This window comes from Rhinatrema bivittatum, chromosome 4, assembly GCF_901001135.1.
Source record: "Rhinatrema bivittatum chromosome 4, aRhiBiv1.1, whole genome shotgun sequence".
Lineage (NCBI taxonomy): Eukaryota > Metazoa > Chordata > Amphibia > Gymnophiona > Rhinatrematidae > Rhinatrema > Rhinatrema bivittatum.
This window is the reverse complement of record NC_042618.1, coordinates 280810683-280835486: the sequence shown is the minus strand read 5'-3', so window position 1 is coordinate 280835486 and position 24804 is coordinate 280810683. Positions and strand designations below refer to the sequence as shown.

Sequence of the window (24804 nt, the reverse complement as noted above, 5' to 3'; positions counted from 1 at the left end):
AGATGAGGGAGGTCGCCACTATAATTCACGGAGGAGCCCCAGGGAAACCGGTCCAATGGCTGCCACTGCGGGTCCCTGGCCTCCAAGGAGATGCACCAGCTCAGGGAAAAACCTGCCAGGGCCAGAGCCTCAGGGGCTTCCCCACAAAAAAGGAGTTTTGGACACGGGAGAGGTTGAAAAACATTACTCTGCTGAGGGAGGAGAAGACTCAAACCATGCTCCCGATGTCTACTCCCCTCAGGGTCCGACCAAGAACAGAGTCCTAGGTCAGTCTTGTGGCTGTGGAACACAACCTGATGTGTTTCTCCCTCTGGCTGGACCCACACACATAGATACCCAGGCAGCAGAGGGCAACCGGAATAACGAGCCCTCTGTTGTAAAAGCACGGTAAGTAGTACTCATGCAGTGGTATCACACTCATGCAGTGGTATCCCATCCTATGGTTGGCGGAACAACTATGGTCCCATGCACTGTGCCTGTGTGCAGAATCCCACACTACAACGAGGACAGCGCACCATGTGCCAGAGCCTGTGGCTACACGCTGCCTCATGACAAAGTACAAAGTGTGTGATGATGCCTTCCCCCACTAGTGTTCCTCAGCACTCTGCGGTGCAGAGCTAACGAGGCTAAGACCATGATGGGACGATGGCAGAACCCTGGTATGGCAGAGGACTGCACAGACAGGGAGAATGCCATCTGCCATTGCCGAGGCACTTTGAGTAGATGCCTAGCCTTTCCCAACCATGCATGTTGTGCACCCATGTCACAGTAACTCCAGTGGAGTGAAGAACACTTTGTCCTCAGAATCAGTGGTGCTCTGGGTAAGGCATGGTGGAGGGTGGTGGTCTCCGGCGTCGCCACCTTCAGTACCCAACAACGCTGTGAAGGCGGGCCCTTGCACTACGTTGGGAATGGCTCACCTTCGATATCTTCAGGGAATGACAGCAGCAATGTCCCTGGCGACTGAAAGTGTCCATGGGTTCTGTGGTCATGTCCTGCGGCCTCTGACTGCAGCTGCTTGTGCCTAGAGCGGTGATGGTGCCCATAGGGCCCATGGCGATTCCACGCTCACCAACGCAAGGCCACAACAAGGGCACCCAGTGACTCTGAAGCCGGGACTTTGATGGTGATGGACTGACCCATTATACATTTGACAGCATGTAGCACCACCTCCAGTGCCACAGGCACCTGCGGACACCAACCGCCCCGTGGCCCTGATAAAGACTCCGATGCCCGAAGGTATTGATGTACTGGTGACACCAAGGAGGCCATAGGCTTCTGCAGCCCATACACAGATCACAGATGCCCAAGGAACCAATGAATGCAGCGCCATCTACTGTTCCCTTCAGCTCACTTATTCGTCTGAGGGCATCGATGCATCAAGCTTGATGGTCTCGCAAGCACTGAGGCTCCAAGAGCTGTAGCCCGTGAAGAGACAGCATAGAGCTTCTCAGTGCTTCATAGAGAACACCACCAAGGAGTCAAGGGCACGGTACCACTGTGCTCTGATGCCCCAGCGTATCAGGGCAGATTGAGTAGATAGCGATCCTTGTGATCCATTCAAGGCCAAAAAACTCCTGCCACCCAAGGGTGGCAGGGTCATGCAAGGACTTCCAAGAGCCCCAGCAGTCGATGGCCTCAGGGACGACCAGGGTACTCAATTGAAAACCCAGTGCCTGGTCAGTGGTGCTTCTCGTAGTGGAGGCGGGAACAAGAGGCATCAGTGGCATAAGGGCCTCCATAGTGGCCCCGTACCTAGATAGCGAGGATGTCAATGGTATTGGGGCAGCAATGCATCGCAATGGCATTGAGGCCACGTCCTGCACTGGCATAGAGGCCATGCACAGTGACAACCTAGTGGGCAGTTGTGGCCTCAAGGGTATGAACCTTGACAGCATAGAGGGCTACCGCAGCATTTCTGGCTAAACACCCCAACAGCATCGAGGTCTCTGAAGCAAAGGCAATGCACCCAGACAGTATTGAGGGCTTGCCACTGCTTCAACCTCAACAGCCTCGAGGGTGGCCATGATGGCTTCTAGGTAGTCGATGGCACTATGGTGTAGAGGGCCCTGCGGGCATCAAGAGCTCTGCGGGCATAGGGCACAGCAGCCCACAGTGCCATGGCACCGGGGCAGCGAGGGCACAGCAGCATTGAAGGTGCCATGGCATCGATGGGACAGAGTGTGCTGCGGCACCAAGGGCATCACGGTATCAATGGCAGTGCGGCCTCAATCAACGGCATCTGTTTGTGATGCTACTCCGCCACCTCAGCGCCCAAGTTGATGCAGCAAGACTCCATTTCCACTGATGCCGAAGGCACAGAAAGTCTCTATGGCATCATGGGCTGTTACACACATCAATGGCATAGAGGGTGTCCCTGCACCTCAACAACGTCAAAAGTGACCATGGTGCACAAAGATATGCCTGGTCCCTGACGCGGTACTGACATTGATATGTTAGACTAATGGTGTGGTCACAGCTGTGCACAGACACTTACTGGGCATGGCACTGAGGTGTGGCAGCAAGCTGCTAGCTGAGGCTCCTGCTCACCCTCACTCCAAAGGAGACTGCACTGTCAAGAAGGAGGGAAGGCTAAGTCTTCCAGGGCTTCTGCCTGTGGAGACTAGTTCCTTGGGATTTGGGGAGGATGAGCTCTCCTCCCTATAGGAACAGCATAGTCCTCGATCCCTGCATCGTCCAAATCCATCAATGCCAATCGATCGGTAAAACATGGAACTCCAGCCCAGGTAGAACTCAGGCGAGTCCTGAGCATGTCTGAGCCATAGCTTTGCGCTGCGCAGCCACCGCTGCTGAGAAATCATTGAAGAGAAGCACTATGTTGCCCAGGTATTCAATAGCTGGCCGCTTTCGGTACTCCCTCATGATTTGGACTTTGTGGACTCAATTCAGAATGCGTGCCATGATGGGGCGTGGCCAATCGCCAGCTTCATGTGGCTGCCCCATACTATGCACCCGCTCACAGCACAGTGATCCCACCAGCTGCTCCAGGCCCAAGTGATTTGGAAGCCAGTCCTCCAGAAATAAATAGATTTCACTGTCTGACACAGACTCAGGCAAGCCCCACAATCTGGATATTATTGCGGCGGTTCAGATTCTCTTGATCCTCGATCTGCTCTAGTTATGTAGCTTGCTGAGAAGTTAGAAGTTGTACCTGCTGTTCGGCAGCCACGAGGCAATTATCTTGCTCCCCTACACGTTGCTCCACGCTGTCCAGCCGCTTTGCCTGGCCTTCCACCGTAGCCTTTACATCACCCATGGCTGCCTGAATCTTTATTAGCCTGTCATCGAGTGCCACAGAGACCCTTGACGAAATCTGAAGCAGTTGCTTCAGAGATGGTTGCCAGTTGCTTCGGGCTGTCATCCCCGGACGCCATTTTGGCTGCCTGGCTTCTTCACTCCGTGATGGTGCTGGCGCAGCGATGGCGCATACCGCGCTTCCCGGCACCAAATTTACCCGCAAACACGGCGATCTGCGTCTCTTGGGTGAGTGGTCTGCAACCGATAGCTGTCAGAGGCACAGCAATTAAAATGTTTCGGAGATAGTGGGGGATTTGGGAAGAAGGGCCGTGGAGCTCGTTCTTCAAGCTTCCACTCTGGATGATGTCATCCCCGGAAGTCCTTTCCTCTCCAATCTTATACCATCACGAGGCAAAGTGAAGAAACATTCACAAAAATTGTATTTTATTATGTTGTCTCTATATGGTTAATTTGTTAATCATGCATTTCTACTGTTTCTTATGCCTGTAATAGTTTTACCTGCCCCAAATTTTGGAGGGATGGGATACAAATAGTTTTAATAAAAAATAAATAAATGTTTAAATATAACAATTTTATAATTTGATTAAGTGTCTTTGAAATTTAAGAGTTTTTAAATTTACTAGGTTTCTAAATTTGATTAAAGTGTCTTATGTTAGTTTGTCAATATCCAATAAGACTAAAATAATCAATAAAATCAAGGTTAATTGCAAACTTTAAATCATTGACTCTTATTTTGAAGATCTTCCTCCTAATGAGGGAAATCTCTCAAAAATGTCACTGGCAAGGTTGGCAAATGGAGAGGGAAGGTGGGATCAAGCACCAGTCACTACATCTCCAGGAACCAGATCTCACCCCTTCTTGGAGCAAGTGACCTCTGCAATCTCACAACCTAAACTCAGAATTAAATTTTAATTTATTTTTAAAATTTATATCCCACTAAACCCAAAAAGCATCCATAATAATAAACAAAAATACAGAAAAACAACACATAAAATAAGGATAGAATAAAAAGGAGTAAAAGAATAACCAATACTGTGTTAAAATGCAATACAAAATAAAGAATATTGCATCCTAAAGGCTTCAGCAAATAGAAAAGCTTTAAGCTTTAAGTTGTTTCCTAAAAGTTTTTATACAAGTTTCTTTTCTCAAGACATCTGGGAGCTTGGTCCAAAGAGTTGGAGCCAGTGTAAAGAACATACTCTCTTAAGTTTCATGAAGTCTTGTTAATCATGGATTTGGAATGTCTAAAAATAACTTGTCAGAAGCATAATGCCCTTGTGGGATGATACATTTAGTGATATGCTGATGTAAAGGGGAGTTTCATACACCAGCATCATGAACTTAAAATGAATTCTCCAAGTAACAGGAAGCAAGTGTAATGAAAGCAGATCTGTTGAAATACTGTATGTTCGTGCTTAGATGTTCCTGTCAAAATACGAGCCATAGATTTCTGAACACCCTGTAAAGCTTTGATGGCATAATGTGGTAGCCCAAGATAAAGTGAGTTACAGTAATATAACCTGTTAATTACAAGTGTCTGTAAGATAGTTCTAAAGTCAGTGTCCTCAAGGTATGGTTTGATTTAGCTTAATATTCAAAATTTGAAATAAGCTTTTGAGAGATCAGCATACAGAATGATGCCTAAATTCCTTAATCTACAAAATGATTTTCAGATCATTCAAAATGAAACACGGAAGAAAATGTGGATAAAACACTTGCAAAGCCTAATATATCAGTTTTAATAATATTAAAGACAGTTTTTTACTGAATTTAGAAAAATGGATAGAAAACCTAGTGTAGTGTTTACATCAAGACTGTACTTAAAAAAACAAAACAAAAAAAACGGAATGTCATCGGCATAAATGAAGTAATGTAAGTCTAATCCAGACAGAAGTTGTGAAAAGGGTTTCAGACAGATTATTAAACAGGGATGCAAGTGGATACTGAGGATCCCTGAGGTACCCCCATATTCTAAAGGTACCAAGATTTATTTATTTATTTAACATTTTTTATATACCGACAGCCGTTTGCACATCGTATCGGTGTACAGTTAACTCAAAATAATAGGCGGTGCCTTTACATGGAAACAAAAACTGAAAATTAAAAATTAAACAGGTATTACGAGGTAAAATTGAACAAAATTGAACAAATTAATAATAGCAATGTACAAAATATTTACAAGAGAGTCATAAGTCAGATGGACAGAGGTTTTCATACATCAAGTGGAGGGGAAGTAGGCTTGTTGCAGATGCCTCCTGATCACAGAAAATCATTGAAAGATAGGAGCAGAAACAAGATAATACTGGTCCAGCAATACCTATACCATATAGGTGCTGAAGGATGTTGTCATTAATAGAGTCAAAATGCAGAGGATAGATCTAACAGGATCAGAATTAATTCTTTAACTTAGTCAAAACCTCAAATACAAACCTTAAACTAGAACACAATACATACAGACTAATAATATAACCCTCCAACAAATTTCTTTGCTAAATTTAAGCACTCTTTTTAGTAAATCCAACTTACCTTTTGAGTAGGGAGCCTTGCCTTGCAGGCTGGCTTTTCCCTTTTCACCATGCCAATCTTTCCTACTGCTGGTAGGGAGGGGAGTTGGAGAGGGATCCAGACTCCTCTGGTTATCGGCCTCTGAGCTGGAGGTGGCAGAGCAGGGGCTGCCAACTCCACTGCTCAGCCTTACTCAATTGCAGGCCTATCCTGTAAAGTGCGGCCGCGTTTACCCTGCTCCTAAGCCACTTTTAACTCACGTTCCGGCCGCGTTAGCCCTTCCTGCGATCCCGAATCCCCTTTAACCTACTCCTACCGCGTCCTAAATTCCCCGGGTAACCCCTTCCGCCGGCGGCATGCATATTGCATGCAAACGAGCAAATTAGCTCGATATTGCATGCAAACGAGCCAATTAGCTATTCCCCTAGCATCCCGTAACCCGCGCCCCGACTAACGCTACCTTTCCCTGCCGTTTTGTCGCGCGTTTAACCTGCAAACTTACCGCCTACCCTGACCCAGGCGGTAGAGGCATGGGTAAGGGTAGGTGGCAAGCTTTCCCCCAGCCCCTGCTCACCTGCCCCGGCCGCGATCGTGGGTGCCGGTCCCCGTAGCAGCCCCAGTCCTCTCCCCTGCTCCCGAAGCAAAAAAAAAAAAAAAAAAAAAGCGAAAAAAAAGTTGCAGCCCCCCTCCGATGTCCGGAGGGGGCTGCAAAGTTTTTTTCGCTTTTTTTTTTGGCTTCGGGAGCAGGGGAGAGGACTGGGGCTGCCACGGAGACCGCTTTCCCCGTGCAAGTAAGTTGTTTCGCCGCTTGTATTTTCTCCCCCCTCCCAGAGGGCGGGGGGAGAAGAGACAAGCGGCGAAACTGAGCGGCAAAGCCCGAACCCGACCCGGCGAAGCCCGAACCCGACCCGGACCCCCAACCCCCAACCGGACCCGGCCTGACCGCTGTCAGTCTGTTCTCCCTCCTCCCGGAGCAAGGCTGCTTTTCGCGCCCTGCTCCGGGAGAGGGGAGAAGATGACAGCGGCGAAACTGAGCGGCAAAGCCCGAACCCGACCCGGCGAAGCCCGAACCCGACCCCCAACCCGGACCCGACAAGCGACGAAACTGAGCGGCGAAACTAAAAAAAAAAAGAAAAGCAATTTTTTTTTTTTCAAAATTGACAATTTGGGGTTTTTTCCAAAAGCGACTTACTTTTGGGATCTGTCAAGATCCCAAAAGTAAGATCCCGACAAGATGGCCGCCTGCACGGGGAAAGCGTGCAATTGGCCGCTGAAGACGTGACGTCACGACGTCACGTCTTCAGCGGCCAATTGCACGCTTTCCCCGTGCAGGCGGCCATCTTTGTCTTCGGGAGGAGCTACGGAGCCAGGTCGTGTTACTGACGATGGCTGCAAAAAGTAAGTTTTGCTTGCGTCCAAAAGCGACTTACTTTTGGGATCTTGACAGATCCCAAAAGTAAGTCGCTTTTGGAAAAAACCCCAAATTGTCAATTTTGAAAAAAAAAAATTGCTTTTCTTTCTTTTTAGTTTCGCCGCTCAGTTTCGTCGCTTGTCGGGTCCGGGTTGGGGGTCGGGTTCGGGCTTTGCCGCTCAGTTTCGCCGCTGTCATCTTCTCCCCTCTCCCGGAGCAGGGCGCGAAAAGCAGCCTTGCTCCGGGAGGAGGGAAAACACACTGACAGCGGTCAGGCCGGGTCCGGTTGGGGGTCCGGGTCGGGTTCGGGCTGGGGGAAAGCTTCGCCGCTGTCAGTGTCTCTTCTCCCCTCCTCCCGGAGCAAGGCTGCTTTTCGCGCCCTGCTTCGGGAGGAGGGGAGGGGGACTGGCAGTCCCGACTTCTGGTATCTGTCATTTCCATTTGAAATGACAGATACCAGCGTGGCGTGAAGCCTTAGCCCCGCGCACCCAGGATCCTGTATAGGCGCTCTATCCAGTATCCTGGGTTGCGCGGGCCTAAGGCTTTTTGGACGCGGCTTACATTTACATATAATTAGGCTTCAGGATCGAGCGGTAGGTGAGCTGCACTGTGCGGGCGGTAACCGCGGGTGCCGTAGGCACTAACGCAGCTCTTCCTACCGCTCGGTACTGGATCACCCTGTTGGTGAGGCTAGCAACTAGGCCTAGCTCCCTCCCCCCAATGGAATCCTTTCCAGATTTCATGGTCTTGCACGTCTACCATCCGCTGGAAACATAGAATACTGAGAACTGCAGGTGGCATAGCACCCTATATAAAGTGAGATCAGCAAACTAGTTCTAATTTCATCTGTTGATAGAAAGCAAAACTCATGCATCTGGATTGGTCTGGTGGGATGAAAAGCAAGTCCTGGTTATTTAAGTCAGCATTTAACTAGTTTCACTTTTTACAGCTATACATATTACTTGCTATCTTTTTAGGATAGTTGCCTTAACATAGTTTTTAATTGGGATAGATAACAGTTCGAGTAATTATTTGTTTTCACTTTTTGTGCTGTCACATTGTCCTGTAAAATTAGATCTCTTACATGTACATTATGTATGTTTGTTTTATTGAACCATGCTAAGGGCATTCTGTGGTCTAGCATGATAATACATTAGAACAAACAGTACAGTGTCCTGCCTTGTCTCTGGGAAAAGAAAGACACACTGAATTCCTGTCTGAAAGAGCTATTTTGTGACAAAGACACCTTTAAGATAACTTCAATTGCAAGGATATGACAGCAATGACAAAAAGAAAGTAAGCTTACCTGAATGCCTTCATCTTTCAGTAGACTTGACACACTATTGCAAATGTCAGCAGGACAATCCTCAATACTGCAAACCAGTAACTTCAGTTCCAGCAGACTGAAATACCCATAACTAAACCAAAGAAAAAACATTTCAAGATCACACTGCATGTCACGTTAAAAATTCAAACTAAATTGGATTCTTAAATCTGTAAGAATCTTAATTTTTAGCCTCTGTATGCTATTACAGTTTCTAGTTTATTGTATGCCCCTCCCCTACCAACTCCCAAGCCCCAGGGAGGAGGAACAGCCTAGTGGTTAGAGCAATGGGCTATGAACCAGGTCGCTCCTTGTGACCTTGGGCAAGTCACTTTACCCTCCTTTGCCTCAGGTACAAACTTGGATTGTAAGCCCTCTGGGGATAGGAAAATACCTACAGGACCTGAATGTAAACCGATGTGATATGTCAAATTGAATGTTGGTATATACAAATAAATACATAAATATAAATATATACACCATCACCCACATATATACATACATATACACACATAGGGCTTGATAGGGGAGGGATATCTATCTATATAAAAAAAGCTTTCAAATAAATTTGACCTAGCTCAACCAAATTTGGTGTGGTGGCAGGTCCTTGAGGGTACATTAGATTTTACAAGAGGTGCAGGAGGGGTACAAAGATGGGAAGTCCCATAGAAATGGGAAGAACCATAAGGAAACATTTTCTTACCCAAGACTCCACTTCATCCTGCCTGTATATAGTTACTGTGTTCACTTTGTTTATATACTCACTGTTTCATATTGTTCTAACTTGTTCCTACCCTTTTTAATCCTTTAGCTCTTTACCACCCTAATTTAGATCCTCTCTATTTATTTTGTTCAATGTAACTGCTTGCTCTTTTCCCCTTTTTACTATTTGTTTTCTGTAAACCGATGTGATGTACATACGAACTTCGGTATATAAAAAGCATTAAATAAATAAATATTAATTTCCTTTCCTTTAGTCCTGCTACACCAGTCCAGCCATGACAAGCGGGTTATCTCCCCCTTCCAACAGATGGAGGCAGACTATACCAATTTCTACTGTGAAATCACAGCCACTACTCAGTGGTTGTTCTAGCAGCAGAACTATAGTACCCTTCTTACAAAGCTTCAGATCCCATCATTAAAAAAGGAGAATAATTCCCATGCTTAAATTCTGAGAAGAAATTTCACTAAACAAGAGGGAAAAAGACAATTGGAACATACAAAAGAAAATTCCAATCAATAAACCTAGACATATTGAAGAAAACAGAACCTCACTTCCCAGGAGGGCCCTGGCTTGGTGTAGCAGAACTAATGAAAAGGAAATTCACAGGTAAGGAAATGTCTCCTTCCATCTCGTCCTGCTACACCAGTCCAGCTATAAGTTGGAAGTACCAAAGCTTCATCTACCTAGGTGGGAGGAAGTGAGGTATCCCCTGAAAGCTGTATCCTCCCATACCATGATGTATAGTCGATAATCTTTACTGCACACTTTTTTGTGAAGCACTAAGTGGCCACTCCAGAAATGTCCACAGGCACCAGTGCCTGTACTTCCGTCCAGGACACAGACTGCACCCTGGTGGAGTGTACACACACCAATTCTAGAGGGAGCTTACACTTCAGAAGGTATGCCAACTCTATGGTCTCTTTTATCCAAGTGAACCAAAGTAGCTGCCTCCTCTTTACACTTCCCCCCATAAAAAAGACAAACAACTTGTGAAAATTATTTGTGACCTCCAAATAGGTGCTTGGATATGCAACTGCTCATATTGCGCTACGGGAGCGCAACTCAAGTCCGCACACCAAAATAAAGTCAGGAAAGAAATAGACTGGTTGATACAAAAAGTCGAATTTACCTTAGGGAGAAAAGAGCACTGGCCAAAACACTTCTGCATTCGATGAGATCGCTAAGAAAGGGTCCCAACAAGATAGGGCCTGAAGCTTTGAAACCCGCCATACAGAACATATCGCAACTTCAGGTACAAATCCTTTAAAGAACTCTGCTTCAATGGCTCAAAGGAGGCCCATGCTAGAGCCCTCAGAACCAGGTTCAAGTCCCACGGGGGAACAACTGGCCAGAGTGTCAGATGCAGTCTCTTTAAACTCTGCAAGAAGTGGACCACATCTCGGTGAGTGGCAATGGAGGCACCCTCTATGATCCATTGGTAAGCTGCAATAGTTGCCACCTGCACATTCAAAGAGTTCTGGGTCAGACCTTTGTCCAGCTCGCCCTTAAGAAAAGCAAAGATGCAGGCAACCTTAGCCCACCAGGGTGACTCAAACCTGGTGTGACAGAACTACTCAAACAACCGCCAAAAACACGGATATAGGCCAAAGTTGTTGAACATTTCTGGGACTTCAAAAAGAGTGGAGATCACAATGGGAGAATATCCCTTTTTATAGAGCTATCTCCGCTCAAGAGCCAGGCCATAAGAGAGAATGGAGCCAGATCCTCCATGACCACTAGAGCATGCCTTTGGAAGGTGCAAGGACCGGGCCACCTGAAGCCAGAGCAGATCCTCAAACCAGGGCCTACGCAGTATTACTCTGTTGTGCTCCAGCTCCATCCAACTCAAGAGCCTGCCTATTACTGCCCATGGAGGGAAGGCATACAGAAACTCCCCTTTCGGCCAAGGCTGCACAAGGGCATCGATCCCCATTGAGCCCTGCTCCCTTTACTGGCTGAAGAAACAGCCTCACATGCTCCACTGGGTCACCATCAGAGCCAACTGAGGACGGCCCCATTTGCGATGAATCTCACAAAAACCTTCTCACTGAGAAAATTGGCCTGAACATTCTCCTGGCACGTGAAGTGAGCTGCTGATAAGAGGGCAAGGTGCCTTTCTGCTCATGTGAAAAGCAGGACTGTCTCCTGCGAGACCCTGCTGCTCCTGGTTCCCCCCTGACAGTTTACATATCCCATGGCGGTGGAGTTGTCCAAAAGAACACAAACAGCCCTCCCTCGAATTTGTGGGAAGAAGTGAAGAGCAAAACAAACTGCCCTGGTCTCTGGCCGATGGCCCACAAGGCTTCCTCTGGGAACCAGTTTCCCTGTGCCACCTGGGTCAGACAATGTGTTACCCAGCCAGAAAGACTCACATCCGTGGTGACCAGGATCCAAGCAGGTGTGGGAAAACTGGCCCCTTTAAATAAGTAAATGGGATCCAACCACCAAAGCAATACTAATGCACAGTCTGCCTCAGGGGGAGTTGCACTCCATAATCCTATGACTGCGGACACCACCAGGTCAAAAGCAACACCTGGAGCAGTTGCATATGAGCTTTGGCCCACACCAAATCCAGAGTCACCACCATTAGCTTGAGCACCTGTAGATAATCCCTGGCAGAAGGATCCGGTAAATCCAGAAAGATTGCACCATACCCACTCGACTGTGAGGAAAGCTTGGCCTGCCCGTGTGTAGAACCATGCTCCTAAATACTCCAGGGACTGTGTGGGCCGCAGAGAGGTCACCTTCTCCATGTCTTCGTGAGACAGAGCTTGAATTAACAAGTCGTCAAGCTAAGAACATGCCATACTGGGTCAGACCAAGGGTCCTGTCTCCAACAGTGGCCAATCCAGGCCATAAGAACCTGGTAAGTTCCCAAAAACTAAATCTATCCTGCGTCACGGATGTTAGTAATTGCAGTGGCTATTTTCTAAGTCAACATTATTAATAGCAGGTAATGGACTTCTCTAAGAACTTATCCAAACCATTTTTAAACCCAGCTACACTAACTGTACTAACCACATCCTCTGGCAACAAATTCCAGAGTATAATTGTGCGATGAGTGAAAAATAACTTTCTCCGATTAGTTTTAAATGTGCCACATGCTAACTTCATGGAGTGCCCCCTAGTCCTATTATCCGAAAGAGTAAATAACCGATTCACATTTACCCATTCTAGACCTCTCATGATATTAAACACATCTATCATATCCCCCCAGAGCCGTCTTTTCTCTAAGCTGAACAGTCCTAACTTCTTTAGTCTTTCCTCATAGGGGAACTGTTCCATCCCCTTTATCATTTTGGTCGACCTTCTCTGTACATTCTCCATCGCAAATATATCTTTTTTGAGATGTGGCGACCAGAATTGTACACAGTATTCGAGGTGCGGTCTTCACCATGGAGTGAAACAGAGGCATTACGACATTTTCCGTTGTATTCACCATTGCCCTTCTAATTATTCCCAACACTGTTTGCTTTTTTGACTTCTACAGCACACTGAACAGATGATTTCAATGTATTATCCACTATGGATGCCTAGATCTCTTTCTTGGGTGGTAGCTCCAAATATGGAATCTAACATTGTGTAACTATAGCATGGGTAATTTTTCCCTATATGTATCACTTTGCACTTACCCACATTAAATTTCATCTGCCATTTGGATGTCCAATTTTCCAGTTTCACAAGGTCTTTCTGCAGTCATTAAAATGACAATTTTATCTAAATTGTTATCTTTTTCAGACCCTTCCCATCAATAACCCAGCTAAATTTTTTTAAATTCCTACATGCTAAGGCTCTTCATTTTATAGGAAGGAAGCGACCACCTAGAGTATCACGAAAGGTACTATTTCTACCAAAGCTGAAAGGGGGCCTGGCTATTTCCAATTTTGCACAATATTATTGTGCAGCGCCATTGAGGGTGATATATGAATGGTCATCCAGGACTTATATGAAGCAATGGATACATATGGAACAAGCAGCTCTCCCGGGTGAATCCTTATATTCTAAAATTTGGGGCTTGCCGGAAAGCGGCAATCTTTATAAGATAACTAATCCATTTATCATTTTGACCCTAAAATTATGGAAGCAATGGAGAACTATGCTCTCTGGACACCACCTCTATTTCCCACATCATTGGGTCTGTATATTGGCTTGTATTCTGTACCCAAGTTGGGAGGTTTCTTCACAGTGGATTCAGAAAGGAAGTTGGTGTTATGGGCAATTGGTGGAGAGTTCAAAGATGGTACCTTTTGCTGATATACAATTGCAAGTTGATCTTTCCAACTCGGAACATTTCCGCTATCTTCAGCTTAGACACTGTCTTACCAGCTCATCTTTGAGGAAACACGTAGTGCAAGAAAGGTCTGACTTTGAAGATATGTGTTTTCGCCACACTGATTTCCAGGATATATAATTGGCTTTTGCCTAAGCAAACATTACAATACAAGCATCAACTGGGCTGGGAGGCTGACTGGGAACATATGTGGTTGGAGAAACGATGGATGATCTGTTATAATGCTATAGCAAAAAGTTCAGTATCTGCTAATATTATGGAAGCAAATTGTTGAGATTACTTACCTGATAATCTCCTTTTTGTTAATGTAGACAGATGGACTCAGAACTAATGGGTATAGTATGCTCGTGCTAGCAGTTGGAGACGGATCTGACGTCAGCACGGGTATATATACCCCCACAGGAAGCGTAGCAACTCAGTAATCTTCCTTGCAAAAGCTGTTGTGGATGTGTGTGTGTGTACTGATGCTCAGTGAAATAGTGAAACAGGATTCCCCTGACCGATTGATAGAAGCTGGAGACCTCCAGCATTCCAAACCGGAAGGTGTCGACACCTGGCAAAGGGGACGCTCTTATGTAAACGAATGACATGGCTTACCATGAATCGGTGAAACCCATGTAGACAGGCAGCTGGGCGGGATGCTGAGTCCATCTGTCTACACTAAGGAAAAGGAGATTATCAGGTAAGTAATCTCAACATTTCCTGGTGTGTAGCCAGATGGACTCAGAACGAATGGGATGTACAAAAGCTTTACTCCCAGCCTAGGACCGCCCTCGCAAATGCAGTGTCCTCCCTGGCCTGGACATCCAGACAGTAGAACCTGGAGAAGGTATGGAGAGAGGACCATGTCGCCGCTTTACATATTTCTGCAGGCGACAGCATCCTGGATTCTGCCCAGGATGCCGCTTGTGCTCTGGTAGAATGAGCCTTGACCTGTAGAGGCGGAGACTCTACAGGTCAAGACTACCAGCGGGCGATGGTGGGCCGCGAGGCCGCTTCACCTTGTTTCTTTCCGCTGTGCAGGACGAACAGATGGTCAGTCTTTCGTACTTCTTGTGTCACTTCTAGATATCTGGGCAGCAATCTGCCAATGTCGAGATGGCGAAATAAACGCCCTTCTTCAGATTTCTTCAAACCCGCCGTGGTAGGCAAGGATATGGTTTGGTTAAGATGAAACTGTGAAACCACTTTAGGTAGAAAGGAGGGAACCGTACGAAGATGGATAGCCTCAGGAGTGATTCTGAGAAATGGATCACGACAGGACAATGCTTGTAGCTCTGAGATGCGGCGTGCTGAACATACAGCCAGCAAGAACACCATCTTTAAAGTGAGAGAACGGAGAGACAGGCCCCGAAGGGGTCTGAAGGTGGATCCTGCGAGGAAATCCTAAACTATGTTGAGGTTCCACAAAGGCACTGGCCACTTCAGTGGCGGACGAATGTGCTTGACTCCTTTCAGGAAGCGAGAAACATCTGGATGCGTGGCAATGGTCTTGCCATCCCTCCTGGGACCATAGCAAGACAGCGCAGCCACCTGAACCTTGACGGAGCTGAGGGAGAGACCCTTCAGAAGTCCTTCTTGCAGGAAATCCAACACAATAGGGATTGTGGTCGCATGTGGATTGGTGCCATGAGTGTCGCACCATGCTTCGAATACTCTCCAAATCCTTACGTAGGTGAGGGATGTGGAAAACTTGCGAGCTCGGAGGAGTGTATCTATCACGGGCTCCGAGTAACCTCTTTTCTTCAGTCTAGCCCTCTCAATGGCCAGACCGTAAGAGAGAATTGAGCTGGATCCTCGTGAAGGATGGGACCTTGTCGTAGAAGGTCCCGGAGAGGAGGCAGGGGAAGAGGCTCCCCTGCCAGTAATCTTCTCATGTCCGCGTACCAGGGTCATCTTGGCCAGTCTGGTGCCACCAGAAGAACTAGGCCCCGGTGCTTCTGAATCTTGTGGATGATGGCGCCCAGCAGAGGCCACGGAGGAAAAGCGTATAGCAGAGTCCCTGTAGGCCAAGGCTGCACCAGGGCATCGATCCCGTGAGAGAACGGATCTCACTTGCGGCTGAAGTATCTGGGTACTTGAGCATTGGACTTGTCCGCTAGTAAGTCCATGTCCGGAATCCCCCATTGATCCACAATCATCTGGAAGGCTGTGGAGGACAGCTGCCATTCCCCCGGACTTAGGCTTTCTCTGCTGAGAAAGTCTGCCGTGGTGTTGTCCCTTCCGGCAATGTGGACGGCAGAGATGTCCTGAAGATTCACCTCTGCCCAAGCCATCAGTGGGGCTCTCTCGAGGGACACCTGTTGGCTTCTGGTTCCGCCCTGTCGGTTGATGTATGCCACCGTGGTGGCGTTGTCTGACATCACTCTGACTGCTCTGTTCCTCAGTCTGTGAGCAAATCGCAGGCATGCCAATCGGACTGCCCGGGCCTCTAGACGGTTGATGTTCCACCCTGACTCTACTGTGTTCCACCACCCTTGTGCGGTGAGTTCTTCGCAGTGTGCTCCCCAGCCGCTCAGGCTGGCATCTGTGGTGAGCAGAGTCCACGTGGGGGAGGACATCTTCGACCCCCTGCTCGTGTGGTTGGGCTGCAACCACCACCGTAACTGGGTCCGCACTCTGGCTGGTAGAGGTAGATGCACGGAGTAGTTTCGGAAGCGGGGACTCCAGCGAGAGAGCAGGGAGCGCTGTAGAGGTCTCATATGGGCCCTTGCCCAAGGTACCACTTCCAGGGTGGAGGCCATAAGGCAGAGAACCTGCAGATAATCCCAAGCTATGGGCCGACTGACTGTGTCTGCCTGGGTGTCGAACTGGACTCCCTATATTCCAGCGATTGGGAAGGCTGTAGGCAACTCTTGTTTAGGTTGACTACCCATCCCAGGCTTTCCAGAAGGGCGATCACTCTGTTGGTTGCCCGATGGCTCTCCTCTCGTGATTTCGCCCTGTTCAGCCAATCGTCTAGGTAGGGATGAACAACGATTCCTTCCAGTCTGAGCGCCGCCGCTGCTACCACTACGATCACCTTGGTGAAGGTTCGTGGCGACGTGGCCAGCCCGAAGGGCAAAGCCCTGAACTGGAAGTGGCGTCCCAGCACCTTGAAGCGTAGGTAGCGCTGATGATCCTGATGAATCGGGATATGCAGGTACGCTTCTGATAAATCTAAGGCCGTGAGGAATTCTCCTGGCTGTACTGCGTTCTTGACTGAGCGCAGAGTTTCCATGCGAAACCTCGGGACCCTTAAGTATCGGTTGACTGACTTGAGGTCCAGTACGGGCCGGAAGGTGCCCTCTTTCTTGGGTACCATGAAATAAATGGAATATTGCCCAGAATTCATTTCCCGTGCAGGTACCAGGATTATGGCTTTCAAGACAGGAGCCTCGCCAGGGTAGCTTCCAATGCTGCCTTCTTGTGGATTGGACACGAAGATTCCACAAACCTGTCCGGAGGGAAATGATGAAAGTCCAGATAATACCCCTCTCGGATGATGGCGAGGACCCACTGGTCCGACGTAATCTCGACCCATCTGGGGTAGAAGAGGGTTAACCTGCCCCCTATGGCTCCGTCCCCCGGATGGATCGGCTGATTCTCATTGTGAGGCACGGCCGGAACCTGAACCCGGGCCGGCTCCCCTCTTGCGCTGCTTGGTCCGAAAGATCTGATTCCTGGCCTGAGAACGAGGTGCCTGGTAGCAACTCCTATAGGGAATGAAGCGCTGGGAGCTCCTACCCCTGGAGGGCCTTGGAAAGGCGTGCTGGTTCCTTCTGAACCGATCTTCCGGCAGTCGAGGTACTGGAGAGGCGCCCCATGTGCTGGCCAGTCTATCAAGGTCGCTGCCAAACAGGAAAGAGCCTTTAAAAGGGCGTTCTGGTAAGGCGTGTCTTTGAAGGAGCATCGGCTGACCAATTCCGGATCCAGAGCTGCCTTCTGGCAGCTACGGAGGATGAAATCCCCTTGGCTGTTGTCCGGACTAGGTCTGACGCAGCATCCGTGAGGAACGAGAGAGCTGACTCCATGTCTACTACTGGAGCATTGTTCCTAACCTGCGACAAACAGGAGCGTGTCACCACTGTGCAGCAGGTTGCAATCCGCAAAGATAGAGCTGCTACCTCAAAGGTCTGTTTCAGAATGGCGTCCAGTTGCCGGTCATGAGGCTCCTTGAGGGCCGCCCCCCCCTCAACTGGAATGGTAGTGCGCTTAACCACCGCGCTAATCAGGGCGTCCACCTGAGGGCACGCCAGCAGCTCCTGAATAGCCGGCGCCAGGGGGTACACGCCCGTCAGGGCCCGACCCCCTTTGAATGAGGCCGCTGGTGCAGCCCATTCTAAATCTATCAGTTGCTGTGCTGCTTGCAAGAATGGAAAATGGCGGGCTGCAGGACGAGGACCTTCCAGCAGGGGGTTCTGTGCAGAGGGTACCGTAGCGCTGGGACCTGTAATAGCCAACTCCGCCAGGCACTGAGATATCAGGTCGGAGAGATCCTCTTTAGGGAAGAACCGCCTCATGGTTCTGTATGGCTCAATCCCGGAGGGAAGTTCCCCCTCGTCCGGGGCTTCAGACTCGTCCGGTGAAACATCAGGGTCCATCTGGACCGGACTGTCGGGAGGCGGGAGGTCCCACCCACGATAAGGGCGCGAAGGTCCAGGGACAGGATCCACAGGAGCCGTAACAGCAGCCGTAGCCAAAGCAGCAGCAGCAGGGCCTGGACGGGAAACTGATTGCATCTGTACAAAGGCATGAATTCCCTTAAAGAGATCTACCCAGGAAATGGAAGCGGTCTCTAATCGCCGGGGTACCAGGTCCCCCGGGATTCCAGATTGGTCGAGACTGCCCGCTAAATCCGGGGTAGCCCCTGGGGAACTGTCAGCAAACCTCAGTTGCGACTGGTCCCGGCCCGAGGCTCCCACGGCCTCCTCACATTGGGCACAAAGGGAGTCTGGTTCTTCACTGTGCGTGGCTGTAAGCTGGCATGCAGAGCCGAGGCCGAGGGCTTTAATGCCGGAATCAGGAGGTGCTGCCGCTGAGGCGTTCTGTTCCATTTGAAAAATGTGCGCTGGATAATATGCGGTAGCAATATGCGCTCAATACAACAGGCGCTTAATACAACAGGCGCCCAATAATATGCGGCAGCAATATACGCTTAATACAACAGGCGCAGAATAACATGCGGCAGCAATATGCGCTCAATACAACAGGCGCTCAAGAGTATGCGGCAGCAATATACTCGCAATGCAATCCAATATGCGCTCATCAGTATGCGGTCAGCAATGGACGCTCAATGCTATCCAATATGTGCTCATCAGTATGCGGTCAGCAATGGATGCTCAATGCTATCCAATATGCGCTCATTAATGTGCGGTCAGCAATGGACGCTCAATGCTATCCAATATGCGCTCAGTAGTCTGCGGTCAGCAATATACGCACCAGGAAATACAATATGTGCTTAGTAGTATGCAATATGCACTCAATGATATCCCATATGCGCTTAAGCAGAAACAGGTGCCTATCATGGGCGCTCAATACCTGAACAAGGCAGACAAAATGGCGACCTCCACGGCGTGCCACATGCAGGCAACGCCGCCGATCCTCGTTCCTCGGAGACCAAAAGTAAGAGATGTACGCCTTACCTGATCCTCGGCGCTTCCCGGCTGGAACCCGGGCGGTCTCCGGCTGCGGGGGGAGAGGGCAAGTACCTTCACCGCCGCGTTTGAGGAAATGCACCCGCTGCCTCGTCCACGCCGGGACTGAGGCGCCTCTCTCGCCACGCCCGAGCCTCGCCCGGGGGCTACATCCCTGCCGCGATTCGACCACCGGACCGAGGTCTTAAACCTCCAGGGGATCGCGGAAATCACCCCGGGAAACTCAACTGGGGGAGGGACCCCAAGGGTATCACCGCAGGAGTGCGGGGCTCGATGTTGCTGTACAAATTTAGTAAGAAGAAAGTAGAAAATAGAAAGTAGATTGGAAACACACTCAGCGAGCGTGCAGGCTCTCCAAACTGCTTTGGAGATGGAAATTACTGAGTTGCTACGCTTCCTGTGGGGGTATATATACCCGTGCTGACGTCAGATCCGTCTCTAACTGCTAGCACGAGCATACTATACCCATTCGTTCTGAGTCCTTCTGGCTACACGCTAGGAAATATAAAGTTTTGTACCGTTGGTATCTTACCCCAGACAGGTTACGTAAGATATATATTGGCCACTCGACCCAATGTTGGCAAAGGTGCAGCATGGTGGGTACATTTTATCGTGTGTGGTGGTAATGCCAAGGATTGTACCTTTCTGGAGGTGGATAGCTGCAGTAATTCTTAAAACTTTCCTTTGATACCGAGATATTTCTACTACTTTCTCAGTTTCCCAAGGTCTGGGTTCCTACTACAAAGCTCCTAATTAATCATATCCTGAGTAGGGCACAGCAGGAAATAGCAGCCCACTGGAAACAGGAGAAAGCCCCACTAAAACACTTTCTCCATAGATTATGGAAGGTACACTATTGGTCTTATATGACAGCTGTCCCGAAGGATACTGTAGCCCTCCACATACAAGTTTGGGAATCTTTCCTACGCTGGTATAAACAACTTTAAACGGAATTAATCATAGTAGCCATTGGGGTATGTGATAATGGAGAAATTACTTACCTGCTAATTTCGTTTTCCTTAGTGTAGACAGATGGACTCAGGACCAATGGGTATAGTGTACTCCTGATAGCAGATGGGAGACGGAGTCAGATTTCAACGCTGACGTCAGCCTACATATACCCGTACAGGAAGCTTAGCTCTTCAGTATTCTCGAAAAGCAATTGTGGATATATATGTGCTATAATAACTTGATTAACTAGGACTGGTTCAACTGATTTCCAAACTGGAGCCCGCCAGTGCACTCAACTGAATAAACGCCGACACCCGGCAAGTATGGGTGTCTTGAACTAGGGGTAATACCTGGCTTACCCATGCTTGTCTTGTTCTCGGGGTTTGTCACCCAAGTTTTCCGGATTCCAGGGCAGCCGTGGGTGGCATGCTGAGTTCATTTGTCTACACTAAGGAAAACGAAATTAGTAGGTAAGTAATTTCTCCATTTCCTATCGTGTAGCAGATGGACTCAGGACCAGGGGATGTACAAAAGCTACTCCCGGCCCAGGTGGGAGGCTGCCCGTGGTCCACTCAGTACTGCCCTCCCGGGCCTGGACATCCAGGCGGTAGAACCTGGAGAAGGTATGTATGGAGGACCACGTCGCCGCCTGACAGATCTCAGCAGGAGACAGCATTTTGGTTTCCTCCCAGGACACTGCCTGGCCCTTGTAGAATGGGCCTCGACTTGTAGAGGTGGAGGTTTCCCTGCCTCAACTTAGGCCGCCTTGATTACTTCTCTGATCCAGCGGGCTATGGTTGCCCGCGAGGCCACTTCCCCGTTTCTTCCCGCTGTGAAGGATGAATAGTTGGTCTGTCTTTCATACAGATTCCGATCTTTCCAGGTATCAGACTAAGTCTGCCAGCGTTTAGATGGCAAAGAAGGCATGAGTCTTCAGAGTCCTTATGTTCGTCTAGAGATTGCAGCGAGATGATTTTGTTTAGATGAAATTGAGAAACCACCTTCGGAGAAAGGAGGGGACAGCGCATAGCTGTAATGGATCCTGATGTGAACCTGAGGAACGGTTCCCGGCAGGATAGCACTTGAAGTTCGGAGATGAGACGGGCTGAACATATTGCCACTAGGAATGCAGTCTTCAAGGTCAGGAGCCGTAGTGGCAGACCAGGTGTAGGTCCTGAAGGAAGCTCCTGCTAGATGAGATTCCATAGGGGCACCGGCCACTTTAATGGTGGTCAGATTAGTTTGACTCCTCACAGGAAGCGGGAAACATCTGGATGGGTTGATAGACTGATGCCGTCCACTTTGGCTCTAAAACAGGCCAGCGCGGCCACCTGAACTTTGAGGCAGTTGAGAGACAACCCCTTCAAGCCGTCCTGCAGAAATTCCAGGATCATGGGGATTTTGACTGTCCACAGAAGGATCTCGTGGTCCTCAAACCAGGCTTCGATTACTCTCCATATTCATATGTAAGCTAGAGATATGGAGGACTTGCATGCCGGAGCAAGGGGTCAATCACTGCCTTAGAGTATCCGCTCTTCTTCAGGCGAGTCTTCTCAATGGCCAGACCGTAAGAGAGAATAGAGAGTCGGGTCTTCGTGGAGAATCGGTCCTTGCCAGAGAAGGTCCCTGTGTGGAGGTAGGCACAGAGGGTTCCCCGCAAGATGTCTTCGCATGTCTGCATACCATGGCCTTCTTGGCCAGTCCGGGGCCACTAGGAGTACTAGTCCCTTGTGGGGTTCTATCTTGCAGATGATCCCGCCCAGTAGAGGCCATGGAGGAAAGGTAAACAGCAGGTCTTCCTGTGGCCAGGTCTGGACGAGGGCGTCGATTCCCCAGGATTGCGGCTCTCATCTGCAGCTGAAAAAAAACTTGGGAACTTGGAGTTGGACCGGGTTGCCAGGAGCTCCATGGCTGGGGTTCCCCAGCAGTTTACTATCAACTGGAAGGCTGTGGTCGACTGCATCCATTCCCCTGGGTCTAGACTCTCTCTGCTGAGGTAGTCCACAGTGACGTTGTCTTTTCCCACGATGTGGGCGGCTGAGATCCCTTGCAGGTTTGCTTCCACCCATGCCATTAGGGGGTCTATTTCCAGGGACACCTGTTGGCTTCTGGTTCCTCCCTGGCAGTTGATGTAGGCAACTGTTGTGGTGTTGTCCGACATGACAGACAGATTCACCCCAGAGTCTGTGACTGAATTGTAGGCAGGCTAGTCTGACTGCTCGGGCTTCCAGTCTGTTTATGTTCCATCCTGACTCTTCCTTGTCCCATTGCCCCTGGGCTGTCAGTTCCTGGTAGTGGGCTCCCCACCCTCGCAGGCTCGCATCCGTGGTGAGCAAGATCCAGATCAGTGGGGATAGGTCTTACTCCCTTGCTCAGATGGTCTTCCTGTAGCAACCATTGGAGCTGGGTCCGAACCTCTGCCGGTGGCTGGAGGAGAATGGAGTAGTTCTGGGACACTGAGTTCCATCGTGACAGTAGGGAACGTTGTAGTGGGCGCATGTGGGCCCTTGCCCATGGGACGACTTATAGGGTTGAATTCATGAGACAGAGGACTTGGAGATAGGCCCATAACTTGGGGCGAGCATAGTTCAACAGTTTTCACAACTGGTCCATCAGTTTCCTTCTCCTTGTAGGGGAAGAACAACCTTGTCTTGTTTGGTGTCGATCCGGACTCCCAGGTACTCTAGCGATTGGGAGGACTGTAGGCAGCTCTTGGCTGTGTTGATGACCCACCCGAGATTCTGCAGTAGATTTACTGACTCTGGTGGTCGCCTGGTAACTTTCCTCTGGAGATTTTGCGCTGATCAGCCAATCGTCCAGATACGGTTGTACGAGGATTCCCTCTTTCCTCAGTGTCGCTGCCACTACCACTATGATTTTGGTGAATGCCCAAGGAGCAGTAGCTAGTCCGAAGGGTAGAGTCCAGAAATAGGAATGATGGTCCAGTATCACAAAGTGTAGGAAGTGCTGATTGTGGTGATGGACCGGGATGTGGAGATAAGCTTCTGATAGATCCAGTGAGGTCAGAAATTCCCCCGGTTGTATTGCCCTTATGACTGAACGTAGGGTTTCCATGCGGAAGTGTGGTACCCTCAGGTAGCAATTGACGGTCTTTAGGTCCAGGATGGGCCTAGACATCCCCTCCTTCTTGGGGACGATAAAATAGATGTAATAGTGACCAGTATTTTGTTGATGTTTGGGCACTGTGGTTATCGACTTTAGGCTGAGTAATTTTGTCAGTGTGGTTTCCACTGCAGTTCTTTTGGAGAGGGAGTAGCACGGTGATCTCACGAATTTGTCTGGAGGAATGCTGTGTAAGTCCAGTAGTATCCCTCCCGAATGATGGTTAGGACCCACTTGTCAGACGTTATCTCGACCCATCTTTGGTAGAAGAGGGTAAGTCTACCCCTATGGCTTCTTCCTGTGGATGGGTCTGTTGATTTTCATTGTGGGGTGCGGCTGGGGCCTGTACCTGAGCCTGCTCCCTCTTGTTGAGTCTGTTCCGAAGGACTGGCCCCTGCCTGCGGGGCGAGGTGCTTGGTAATATGTGTTCTTGTATGGTCTGAAGCGCTGGGTTCCTCTGCCCTTGGTTCTTCGGGGGGGGAGGAGCACTGATTTCTCTTGTTCCCGTCCTCCGGTAGACGAGGCACTGGAGATTTGCCCCATTTGTTGGCTAACTTCTCCAATTCGCTCCCGAACAAGAGAGATCCTTTAAAGGCCATAGTGGTCTTCTGGCTGCCACTATGGAAGAGACACCCCTGGCTGAGGTGCGTACCAAGTCTGAGGTTTCATCCATGAGGAAGGATATCGCCAATTCTAATGTTTTGGCGGAAGTGGTTGCAAGTGGAGAGAAGCAAGCAGGCACGCGTCACGGCGCAGCAGGACGCGATCTGCAGGGTCATTGCTGCAACATCAAAGGACTGTTTAAGGGTGGATTCCTGACATCTGTCCTGGGCATCCTTGAGTGTAGCACCTCCTTCGACTGGGATGGTCGTGCGCTTTGAGATTGCACAGACCATGGTATCCACTTTTAGGAACCGTAGGAGTTCTTTGGCCGTGGGTTACAGGGGGTATAGGACTTCTAGGGTCCGTCCTCCATTGAAGCTGGCTTCCGAAGCATTCCATTCCAGGTCAATCAGTTGTTGTACGGCCTGCAGCATTGGGAAATAGCATGAGGCCTGACAGACAGACTAAAACTGGGTTCATCTTTGGCTCCACTGTGGTACTCATGGCTGGAATGGCCAGCGTCCTCAGGGTCAGAGACACGAGAGCTGGTAACTCGTCTTTGGAGAAGAATCGCATCATGGTTCGGTATGGTTCCATCCCTGGAGGGATTTCCTCTTCCTCCAGGGAGTCAGACTCTTCTGAGGTGTCTGCGTCCCCTAAGGGGAGGCGTTTGTCTGGATAGGTGCGAGAGGTGCTTGGAAGGTCTTGTGCTTCTGGTGGCAACCGGGTCTGTGTCGCAGGCGGTACAGATTGTGCCTGGACAAAGGTTTGCAGCCCTTTGAAGAATTCCACCCAGGAAAAGGTCCCTGGGTCCATATTGAATCCAGTGGAGGCCCCCCGAGGTGCCCCCCTGAGTAGGCGCCAAGTCGGAGATACAGAGGTCCGGGGTACTATCATTGGTGGATCCGGATCCTTCTACTGGCTGTGGGGGGCCTTGCTTAGGTTCCCCCTGAGCCT

At 49.3% G+C, this 24804-nt stretch overlaps 1 protein-coding gene across 4 annotated transcripts in view; it reads right to left on the bottom strand.

The window, feature by feature from the left end:
- Positions 1 to 24804, bottom strand: part of CMAS (cytidine monophosphate N-acetylneuraminic acid synthetase) — a 312311-nt gene that overhangs the window by 131313 nt on the left and 156194 nt on the right. For all 4 annotated transcript variants that reach the window (XM_029600159.1, XM_029600157.1, XM_029600158.1 and 1 more), the window contains one exon: positions 8502 to 8613. In XM_029600159.1, coding sequence (XP_029456019.1) covers positions 8502 to 8613 — 112 coding nt within the window. The remainder of the gene's footprint in view (positions 1 to 8501; positions 8614 to 24804) is intronic.